The sequence below is a fragment of the Nyctereutes procyonoides genome, unplaced genomic scaffold (assembly GCF_905146905.1).
Source record: "Nyctereutes procyonoides isolate TBG_1078 unplaced genomic scaffold, NYPRO_anot_genome, whole genome shotgun sequence".
Lineage (NCBI taxonomy): Eukaryota > Metazoa > Chordata > Mammalia > Carnivora > Canidae > Nyctereutes > Nyctereutes procyonoides.
The window spans coordinates 74,385,621-74,397,878 of record NW_026575140.1 but is presented as its reverse complement, the minus strand read 5'-3'; the positions used below and the strand labels follow the sequence as shown (position 1 = coordinate 74,397,878).

General features: G+C 41.0%; 1 protein-coding gene across 4 annotated transcripts in view; it reads right to left on the bottom strand.

Moving 5' to 3' along the window:
- KMT2A (lysine methyltransferase 2A) overlaps positions 1 to 12,258 on the bottom strand; it is an 88,510-nt gene that overhangs the window by 6,886 nt on the left and 69,366 nt on the right. For all 4 annotated transcript variants that reach the window (XM_055305379.1, XM_055305380.1, XM_055305381.1 and 1 more), the window contains 2 exons: positions 12,078 to 12,152; positions 8 to 186 (listed from right to left, as the gene is read on the bottom strand). In XM_055305379.1, coding sequence (XP_055161354.1) covers positions 8 to 186; positions 12,078 to 12,152 — 254 coding nt within the window. The remainder of the gene's footprint in view (positions 1 to 7; positions 187 to 12,077; positions 12,153 to 12,258) is intronic.

Below are 12,258 nucleotides of genomic sequence, written 5' to 3'. Positions count from 1 at the left end.
ATGGAACTTGCCTCAGGTGAACTTCAGCCCTGGCTGAGCCATGTGGGTTCAGGGGGGGTTCGTTGGCCTCCTCTGGTTTGTGGAAACGGAATTTGTAATTCCTACAGTGCTTGGCACCAGAGAGCTGCTCAATCAGGAACACAACTGCATCGTGAAGAATCCCCAGCATCCTCAAACCGTTAACACCTGTTGGATATAAGGCACCAGGGTAGCGAGGGTGCAGCTGAGGGTGCAGCCAACAGGAAGCTGCCTGGTACTAAAGAAACGTCTGAGCTGGAGAAGAGCTCTGCCAGAGGCTGCTCAAGGGTGAATTGCATTAAAGACTAGCCAAGAATCAGCATTAGCTAGTCGTGGAGATGACGCAGACACAAGTCTATCAATATGGAAAATGTTCACAACAGATCGAAAAACACACTCCATCAAACTATTTTCTATGTCCTGTATATACCAGATAGGGCTATATATGATTTCATTTCATGGTCATAATGTCCACAGGAGGCAAGAAATACCAGCTTCATTACCACATCTTGGGGCACCTGGGTGGTTCAGTGGTTGAGCATCTGCCTCCGGCTCAGGTTGTGATCCTAAGGTCCTGGGATCAAGTCCCACATCGGGCTCCCAGCAGGGAACCTGCTTCTACCTCTGCCTCTCTCTCTGTGTCTCTCATGAATAAATAAATAAAATCTTAAAGATAAATAAAAACCACACTCAAGGTCACACAGCTAACGCAACAAGGTTTGAACCTTAGGCTGTGGAACACTGACCATGATCCCATTTTTGTTTATAGATTAATGGGGTACCTGGGCTTTGTAACCTCATACATAAGTATCTCACTAAAACTTAAATGTATATAAGCTGCTGGCATAGATAAATGTATGTAAGGTTCTGGTGAAATGCTTTTTGAAATGACTGGCTTCTTTCATTGAAGGGATGGGGGCATTCCAACAACTGCCACACCACTTTGACACTAGAAGTAGCAATGTTCCAGGTGCTGGTTGGCTCAGTTGGTACAGCATGTGATTCTTTTAAGATTTTATTTATTTATTTGAGAGAGAACAAGAGAGTGCACAGAGGGAGAAGCAGACTCCCTGCTAATAAGCAGGGTGCCCAATGAAGGGCTCTATCCCAGGATGCTGGGATCATGTCCTGAGCTGAAAGCATACGCTTAATCAACTGAGCCACCCATGTGCCCCGCATGGGCAAGTGCCCTGCATTTTTTATTTCTTTTAATTTTTTAAAAAGATTTTATTTAGGGATGCCTGGGTGGCAGAGTGTTTGAGCTTCTGCCTTTGGCTCAGGGTGTGATCCCAGGGTCCTGGGATCAAGTCCCATACTGGGCTCCCTGCAGGGAGCCTCCTTCTCCTTCTGCCTCTCTCTGGGAGTCTCTCAAGAATAAGTAAATATTTTTTTAAAAATATTTTATTTATATGAGAGACAGTGTGCATATATAAGCAAGGGGGAGGGGCAAAGGAGAGGGAAAAGCAGATGCTTAACTGACTTAGCTACCCAGGTGCCCCATAGCATGTGATTCTTGATCTCAGGGTTGTAAGTCTGAACCCCATGTTGGGTGTGGAGTTACTTAAAAATCTTAAAAAAAAAAAAAGAAATAGCTAATTTTCTTTACATTTTATCAAGTCAACAGTATTTCACTTACAAATATTGTTATCGGTATTATTAACAGCAAAACAGTGTCTGTTGTGGACAAGATACGTATGCCATAAGCATAATTGTGCTTGGATCACTCCAATAGACATAAACTTTGCTACAAGACATAGTTAGAGATGCAACCTCGGTGTCATCTGGGAACCATGTGTCATACCCAGGAGGAGGTCTATATTTACATGTTAATAATTGTTCCTTCTGGGAGGTGGGACTCTGCCCACCTTTTAATTTGTTAGCGTAGTTTGTTTTTTTCACATTTTAAAATTCTTCTAGATCTTGGATAATTTTTTTAGAAGAGTGGAAAGTTACTATTAGATGCCTGATTTTTATTTCTCTTAGAGAATTTTTATTTTTTTTTTTACTTATTTTTTTAAAGATTTATTTATTTACTCATTCAGAGAGAGCGAGAGAGGGAGGCAGAGACACAGGCAGAGGGAGAAGCAGGCTCCATGCCAGGAAGCCCAATGTGGGACTCGATCCCGGGTCCCCAGGATCACACCCTGGGCTGTAGGCGGCGCTAAACCGCTGCGCCACCGGGACTGCCCCGATAATTTTTATTTTTAAAGATTTTATTCGTTCATTCATGAGACACAGGCAGAGGGAGAAGCAGGCTCCATGCAGGGAGCCCAACGTGGGACTGGATCCCGGGTCTCCAGGATCACGCCCTGGGCCAAAGGCAGGCACCAAATCGCTGAGCCGCCTAGGGATCCCCTCTTAGAGAATTTCTAAGGGAGATCATTTGATTTCAACGGGAAGCAGAAAGTTTAGTTTTCAGATCCATAACATTCTTCGAATACAACCGTTGTTCCCATTAGAATTCACCCTAAGTATATAACCCAAGTCCCTCACAGAAGAGTTTATTTAAAAGCCAAATTAGACAATGGCAAACATTTTTTTTCTTTCCTACACAACACTGATTATCCCCAAGATTTTTTTTCCTAGGACTTTTAGACTGTTGTGGATTCCCAAGTGGAAAAAGACGATGAAAAAAACATTAGTCACTTCCACAAAAAGTTCATTTTTATGTTTAGGCTGAGTGTTCAACTCTATCTGTCCTGGAGGGCTTATAGTGGGATTAGGTGCTGTGTCAATAATGGGAAAATATACATGAATTATACGTGATCGCAAGGAGCTCCTGGCAGAGGGAGGCAGATAGGTACACAAACCACACACTGTGGAAAGTATCCAAATAAAGGTATAGAATAAAGTACTGTGGGAGCTCTCAAGAGGAAGCAATCTCTTCTGTTGTGGAGGATTCACTTACTCATTCCACAAATATTTACTGAGCACCTACTATATCCCATACCTTCTTTCCATCTCTCTGTGTCAGACAGAGCCTGGGAATACAGAGGCAAACGAGATAGGCAAAGTGCCTGTATAGATGGAGCTTTTTTTTTTTTTTTTTAGATGGAGCTTTTATTTCATTCAAGAGACAGACGATAAACCCACCAAAGATATTCCCACACTAGGCCTTTTTCATATGCTATTTCTTCTGCATTGAGGACTTTGACTCTCATTGTTGAATGGCTAGCTCCTTCTCATAATCACTCAGGTGTCAGCTTTACTGGCACCTCTTCAACAGACTTCCTTCCTGACCACTCTATCCAGAAAAGGTTCCCTGCTGCCAATGATCCACATTTGTGTCACTCAGTTTCATTCTTCAGAATACTTATTTGTGCCACCAGACTATAAAGCTGTGAGGCAGGGACCTTACTGTGAAGGGGCCAAGGGACTGGACCTTGGAAAATGGGCCTGAGGCTGCTTCTACTCGGCAGTTCTTTCCTAAGTGGCCAACGTGGTGCCAGGCACATGACCGGGTTTCAGTAGTATTTCTTTTCTTTTAAAGATTTTATTTATTCATGAGACAGAGAGAGAAAGAGAGAGGGGCAGAGACACAGGGAGAGGGAGAAGCAGGCTCCATGCTGGGAGCCCGATGTGGGATCTGATCCCGGGACTGTGGGAGGGATCATGCCCTGAGCCAAAGGCAGATGTTCAACCGCTGAGCCATCCAAGCATCCCCAGTAGTATTTTCTAATAACAAACATTGAAAGGTTGAAGATTTTATTCTATAATTAGCAGGTAACACTAAAAAGTTTTTGAGGTACTTCTGGTGACCCTGAGGATTCGCTACAGGAGGAGGTGGGGGACTCAGGGACCAGTTATAAGGTTTTATGGTATTACTGGAAGACAATGACAAAGGCTATTCCTGAGGAAGGAAAGGGAGAGAAGAAGGGACTATGACTCAGACTTTTGAGGGAGAATCAACACCAGTGACCAACTGGATGTGAATGATGAGGGAAAGGAAGGAAGTCAAGATTTATTGGACTTTTTTGACCTGAGATATGGGGGATGTTAGGAGGAGTGGATGACTCATAGAAGTGTATATGGGAGCAGAGCGATGGCTGCACAAGCCCAGGGCAAGGGCAGAATGAGGGGCAGAGGCTGAGAACACAAGAGAATCTTAATACTCCCCCCCTTTCTTTTTGTCAACATACAATGTTCTATTACTGTCAGGTGTATTGTATAGTTATTCAACAATTCTATACATTACTGAATACTCAGAGAATCCTAACTCTTTTTAAAAGTTTATTTATGGAATGCCTCAGTGATTCAGCGGTTGAGCGTCTGCCTTCAGCTCAGGGCGTGATCCTGGGGTCCCGGGATCGAGTTCTGCATTGGGCTCCCTGCATGGAGCCTGCTTCTCCTTCTGCCTCTGTCTCTTTCTGTGTCTCTCATGAATAAATAAATAAAAATCTTAAAAAAAATTTATTTGCCATTTGCTTTGCAAAAAAGTATAAATACACATTCAAATTAACCCTTGAAAAAATTTATAGGGGATCCCTGGGTTGCTCAGTGGTTTAGCTGAGCAACCGTCAGCTCAGGGCATGGTCCTGGAGTCCCGGGATCGAGTCCCACATCAGGCTCCCTGCATGGAGCCTGCCTGTGTCTCTGCCTCTCTCTGTCTCAAATAAATAGATAGATAGATAGATAGATAGATAGATAGATAGATAGATAGATCTAAAAACAAAAATCTAAAGTGACACAGTATAGAAAGTAAACGTTGCCCATTCGAATTCCCTAGGTCTTACTCCTCTGAGGCCACTATTCTATGTGTGTGTATGTATAATACAGAAATATCTAAAGAGATTATCGTGATCATACCAGATACATACTGTTACAACCTGTCCTTTTCAACTACTTTGGACCTCTTTCTAAATTTCCCTGTTGAAGAGTATTTGCCTTGCTTCTAGTTTTTTGCTAAGACATGTAGGAATGAACACTCTCATACATTTTTTATGACCTGACTTGAAGCTACCTATAGGATAACTTCCTAGAAGTGGAACTGCTGGAATGGAAGGGCATGTGATTTGAAAACTTTCATAGCTATTGCTTAACTGCTCCTCCAAATAGTTGTATTAGTAATTTATGTACCTGCCATTAATGTAAGAGAGAGCCTGTTTCCTCCATTTGCACCTAGATTATTTCCAAGTTCTGAAACTTTATTACTAAAGGCTTTGTTAATAAATCTGTTAATAAAACAGTTAATCAAAAAATAAATAAAACAGTTAATCATGTTTTAATATGCATTTTAAAAATTATGAGTGGGGTGCCTGGGTGGCTCAGATGGTTCAGTATCTGACTCTTGATTTCAGCTCAAGTCATCATCTCAGGGTTGTGAGATCAAGCCCCACATTGGGCTGGGTGTGGAGCCTGCTTAAGATTCTCTCTCTCCCTCCGTAACTTCCCTTCCTCTCTAATAAATAAAATTATGAGTAAGATTGAGTATCTTCATGTTATTGGCCATTTGTATTTTGTGGGGGATAAAATGCCCATTGTGTCTTTTGCTCTCTTTTTTGTTAATTAAAAACAATTTGGGGTGCCTGGCTGGCTCAGTCAGAAGAGCATGTGACTCCTGATCTCAGGGTTGTGAGTTTGAGCCCCATGTTGGATATAGAGCTTACTCAAGGAAAAAAAGAACGAAAGACAGAGAAAGAAAGAAAGGCAGACTAAAAACAAACATCTGAGAAAATTTAAAATACATTTAAAATGTTTTCTAATACATCAAATATTTTCTGTCTCCTACTTTTTTTTTTAGACATTTTATTTATTTATTCATCAGAGACAGAAAGAGAGAGGGGGGTGGGCAGAGATACAGGCAGAGGGAGAAGCAGGCTCCATGCAGGGAGCCTGACGTGAGACTTGATCCTGGGTCTCCAGGATCACACCCTGGGCTGAAGGCAGCGCTAAATGGCTGAGCCACCCAGGCTGCCTCTCTCTTATTTCTTAGAACAAGAACAAAACCATATAAACTGGGATGCCTGGGTGGCTCAGTGGTTGAGCATCTGCCTCAGCTCGGGATGTGATCCTAGGATCCAGAATCAAGTCCTGCATCGGGCTCCCTTCGGGGAGCCTGCTTCTCCCTCTGCGGGTGTCTCTGCCTCTTTCTGTGTGTCTTTCATGAATGAATGAATGAATGAATGAATGAATAAATAAATCTAAACCAAAACAAATCAAAACAAAAACCATATCCTCTAATTACTCATTGTTTCCCTTCCCAGGACCAATCAAAGATTAGAGAGATAAACGGATATGGAAAAAACACAGTCAGTGGGAGGTTTCTACCTTAAAGTAATTAAATCTTTAATGTTTGCTCGAAATAACTGTATTAATGACATGTTTTTTTCACTGCCTAAATTTAATTTGAAATCTAGTGACAACGAGAAACTGTATTAGTTTTTTTTTTTCTTTTCTATTTCTACTTTGAAAAGAATAAATAAATAACAGGGGTGCCTGGGTGGCTCAGTTGGTTGAGTGTCCAACTCTTTGTTTTTTGCTCAGATCATGATCTCAGAGTGGTGAGATGGGAGCCCTGCCTCACTCTACACTCAGCAGAAAATATGCTTGAGATTCTTTCTCTCTCTGCCCCTTCCATGGTGCACATGCTCTCTCTCTAAAGTAAATAACTAGGGGTCCCTGGGTGGCGCAGCGGTTTGGCGCCTGCCTTTGGCCCAGGGCGCGATCCTGGAGACCGGGGATCGAATCCCACGTCGGGCTCCCGGTGCACGGAGCCTGCTTCTCCCTCTGCCTGTGTCTCTGCCTCTCTCTCTCTCTGTGTGTGACTATCATAAATAAATAAAAATTAAAAAAAAGAAATTAAAAAAAATAAAATAAAATAAAAAACTAAAACCTTAAAAAAATAAAGTAGGATTTAAAAAAATAATAAAAACAAAAGGAAGAGATAACAAAAGCATAATGAGACAGCATTTCATACTCACTAGGATATCTATAACAAAAAGACAGCCAATAACAAGTGTTGACAAGGATGTAGGTACTGCATCAAACACTGTTGATATCAAATAGTGCAGCTATTCTGGAAAAACAATTTGGCAGCTCCTCAAAATTTAAACATAGAGTTACCATATGGCACAGCAATTCCACTCCTAGGTATAGACCCAAGAGAAATAAAAACACAAAAACTTGTACAGGAATATTGATAGCAACATTGTTCATCATGGTTAGGAGGTGGAAAAACCTCAAATATTTTTTTTAATTTTTATTTATTTATTTATGATAGTCACACAGAGAGAGAGAGAGGCAGAGACACAGGCAGAGGGAGAAGCAGGCTCCATGCACCGGGAACCCGATGTGGGATTCGATCCCGGGTCTCCAGGATCGCGCCCTGGGCCAAAGGCAGGCGCCAAACCGCTGCGCCACCCAGGGATCCCGAAAAACCTCAAATATCATCAGCTGATGAATGGATAAACAAAATGTAGCATCCATACAATGGAATATTCTTTGGCCATATAAAGGAATGAAGTACTAAAAAAGCCATATGTGAAAAACCCACAGAGAGTATCATGGTCAATGGTGAAAGATTGAAAGCTTTCACTCTAAGATCATGAATGAAGCAAGGATGACCACTTTCACCACTTCTATTCAACACAGCACTAGAAGTTCCAGCCAAGACAATTAAGTAAGAAAAAGAAATAAAAGCCACCCAAACTGGAAAGGAAGAAGTAATGTTATGTTTGTAGATGATACTATCTTATACGTAGAAAACTCTAGAATAAATAAATAGTATAGAATTTCTATATACAAACTGAAAAATCTAAAAAGGAAATTACAAAAGCAACTCTACTTAAAATAGTACCAAAAAGAAAAAAAAAAAACAAATTAACTTAATTAGGTGAAAGACTTATACAATGAAAACTACAAAACACTGCTGAAAGAAATTAAAAACATAAATAAATGGAAACGTATCTTGTGTTCATGGATTAGAAGATTTAATATTCTTAAAATGTCAATAGTACTAAAGTATCCATAGATGCAGTGCAATTTCTATCACTATCTCAAATGACATTTTTTGCAGAAATAGAAAAGCTCATCTTAAATTCACATGGGGCTCCTGGGTGGTTCAGTCGGTTAAGCATCCAACTCTTGGTTTCAGCTCAGGTCATGATCTCATGGGTCCTGAGACTGAGCCCCATATCAGGCTCTGCGTTCAGCATGGAGTCTGCTTGAAGATTTTCTCCCTTTGCCCTCCTCCCACTCACGTGCTCTCTCTCTCAAATAAATAAATAAATCTTTTAAAAAAATTCACAGAGAATCTGACGGGATCTTGAATAGTCAAAACAATCCTGAGAAAGAACTGGGCAGCTTCGGTGGGTCAGCGGTTTAGCGTTGCCTTTGGCCCAGGGTGTGATCCTGGAGACCTGGGATTGAGTCCCATATCAGGCTCCCTGCATGGAGCCTGCTTCTCCCTCTGCCTGTGTCTCTGCCTCTCTCTGTTTCTCATGAATAAATAAATAAAATCTTAAAAAAAAAAAATCCTCGGAAAGAACAAAAATGGAAGACTCAAACTGCCTGATTCCAAAGGTTACCACAGATCTACAGTATTCATCAAAACAGTGTGGTACTGGCATGAAGACAGTGGAATAGAAATGAACCCTTCCATATTTGATCCCATGATTTTTTTAAAATGTATTTTTAAATAATCTCTGTACCTAATATGGGGCTCGAACTTATAACCCCAAGATCAAGAGTCACATGCTCTGCAGACTGAGCCAGCCTGGTGCCCCTGGTCACATGGTTTTTGACAATGGTGCCAATACCATTTAATGGGGAAAAGATTTTTTTCAACAGTGTTAGGAAAACCAGATATATCCACATGCAGAAGAATGAAGTTGACTTTTACCTCATACCATATAGGAAAATTAACTCAAAATGGATCGAGAAGCTAAGTGTAAAAGACCTAAAGCCATAGAACTCTTAGAAGAAAACATGTAACAAAACCCTCATGATGCTAAACTTGGCAATGATTTCTTGCATATGACACCAAAGGCACAAGTAACAACAGAAAAAATATAGACTAGACTTCATGGCAATTAAAAAATTTTGTGCGTCAAAAGACACTATCACTCCCAACTCCCCCCGGCCAAAGCTAGTATTTGATTTCTCTGAATTCTGTCTCAGATCCTTTCAATTAGGATAAATGTCTTAATTTGGCATGTTATGTCTATTACGATATATAAATAACATTTGTATAAATATACATACAAATAACTTTATCTACACACTTATAAAATAAATAGCCAATAATGTTAGGTTTATTTATTTATTTATTTAGATTTTATTTATTTATTTATGAGAAACACAGAGAGGAGAGAGAGAGAGAGAGAGAGAGAGAGGTGGAGACACAGGCAAAGGGAGAAGCAGGCTCCATGCAGGGAGCCCGACGCGGGACTCGATCCCGGGTCTCCAGGATCACGCCCTGGGTTGAAGGCGGCGCTAAACTGCTGAGCCACTGGGGCTGCCCTGTTAGGTTCATTTAAAACAATTTTTTTTAATGAGTATAAGTGACACAACAGGTTCATTAATTTTTATTTATTTATGATAGTCACACACAGAGAGAGAGAGAGAGAGAGAGGCAGAGACATAGGCAGAGGGAGAAGCAGGCTCCATGCACCGGGAGCCCGATGTGGGATTCGATCCTGGGTCTCCAAGATCACGCCCTGGGCCAAAGGCAGGCGCTAAACCGCTGAGCCACCCAGGGATCCCAATAGGTTCATTAATTAATCCTCACCACAAATTTTGAGGGTCACATTAATATTCCTTTTTAGATAAGGAGATCAAGACTTAGAGAAATAAATTAGCTTGCACTCAACTTAATACTGGTAGCAAAACAGCAGAAATGTAGCTTGTACTCAGTTTTTTTGCCTCCAGAGCTCATGGTTTCTTACCACCATTCCATGTGGCAGTAAAGGACATGGATAAATCAAAGGAATTTCTGTCCTGCTGGCAAAAACAAAGAGCTGGCTACTCAGTTTGAGGCTGAGAACAGAGTTAAAAACACTGGCTGATTCCAGGAGCAGGATTTTACATATATTTGCAGTAATCAGTGACTACTGGGAGAGGCCAAGTAGAAGTTATACTTTCTTGCCCCCCAGATATCACCCTCACCAATCTTAAAAAAAAGAAAAAAAAAAAAAGAGCAGCCCACAGAATGGGGAAAAATACTTGCAAATTATCTCTCTGATTAATATCCAGAACATATACATATAACTCAACCATAACAACAACAACAAAGCCAAGGCATAAGCCTTGCATAGAGATTTTTCCAAAAATGATCTATGAATGACCAGTAAGCACATAGAAAGATGCTCAACATCATTACTCATTAGGGAAACATAAATTAAAACTATAATAAGATACCATCGCACATCCATTTGGATGGCTTCTATCAAAAAAAAAAAAGCAGAGACATGGGGAAACTAGAATGGTGCAGCCAGTGCGGAAAATAGTGCGGCTGTTCCTAATTACAAATGGAATTACTATTTTTTTTTTAAAGATTTTATTTATTTATTCATTACAGACAGAGAGAGAGAGAGAGAGAGAGAGGCAGAGACACAGGCAGGCTCCATGCAGGGAGCCCGATGTGGGACTTGATCCCAGGACCCTAGGATCATGCCCTGGGCCGAAGGCAGGCGCTAAACCACTGAGCTACCCAGGGATCCCCTGGAATTACTATTTTTTTAAAAAAAAGGAATTACTGCATGATCCAGCAATTCCACTTCTGAGTATATATCCCCCAAAACAGAAAGCAGGGTCTTGAAGAGGTATCTATACTCACATCGACACAGTACAATTATTCATAATAGCTAAAATGTGGAAGCAACCCAAGTATCCACTGATGGATCAATCAACCAGCAAACTGACATATAAATACAATGGAATATTATTCAGCCTTAAAAAGGAAGGCAATTTTGCAATATGCTATAACACGGATGAACCTTGAAGATATTATGCTAAGTGAGATAAGCCAGTTTGCTTATTGAATTGCACTTACTGTGTAATTCCACTCACATGAGACACTGAAAGTAATCAAAATCATAAAGACAGAAAGAATAATGGTGGTTGCCAGAGGCTGGAGAGAATGGGGAATAAAGGGAATTTCAGTTTTACAAGAAAAAAAAAGAGTTATGGGATGGATGGATGGTTGCTCAACAGTGTGAATGCATTTAACAACACTGAACTGTACACTTAAAAATGGTTAGGATGGGATTCCTGGGTGGCACAGCGGTTTGGCGCCTGCCTTTGGCCCAGGGCGCGATCCTGGAGACCCGGGATCAAATCCCATGTCCGGCTCCTGGTGCATGGAGCCTGCTTCTCCCTCTGCCTGTGTCTCTGCCTCTCTCTCTCTCTCACTGTGTGCCTATCATAAATAAAAAAAAAAAAAATTAAAAATTAAAAAAAAAATGGTTAGGATGGTAAATTTTATATGTATTTTACCTCAATAAAAAAACTCATCTGTTCAGAAAAAAAAAAAGAATAAAGTCCCAATGCAATATTGCAGCAAATAGAAACCTTGAAAGCATTATGCTAAAGCTGTGAAAAATTATTTTTATTTTATTTTTTTTTTAAACATTTCCAACATTTGTTTTTAAGATTTATTTATTTATTCATGATAGACATAGAGAGAGAGGCAGAGACACAGGCAGAGGGAGAAGCAGGCTCCATGCCAGGAGCCTGATGCAGGACTCGATCCCGGGACTCCAGGATCGCACCCTGGGCCAAAGGCAGGTGCCAAACCGCTGAGCCACCCAGGGATCCCCAAATTATTTTTAAAAAAAGGTTGAGGGGGATCCCTGGGTGGCTCAGTGGTTTAGCGCCTGCCTTCGGCCTAGGGCATGATCCTGGAGTCCCGGGATCGAGTCCCACATCGGGCTCCCGGCATGGAGCCTGCTTCTCCCTCTGCCTGTGTCTCTGCCTCTCTCATGAATATATAAATAAAATCTTTAAAAAAATAAAAAATAAAAAAAGGTTGATACTTTTGTAGAATCAACTCTATAGCTTTAGACCAACAAGTTACCAGAATACTCTTGAGACAGGACTAACATGACCACTGTGGCTATTACCTGCAAATGAGAGCTGCTTTAGGCGGGCATTTGATCGAGCTTCCTGGACTTTATCTGTCAGTGACTTCCAGGCATCTGTGAGGAAACAAAATATTCAATCAAATACCTCTAACACCAGTGGCAATCAAAAGCATTGAGCTTAGAATCCCTACAAGGTGAAAACACCCTATTAAAATGGCTT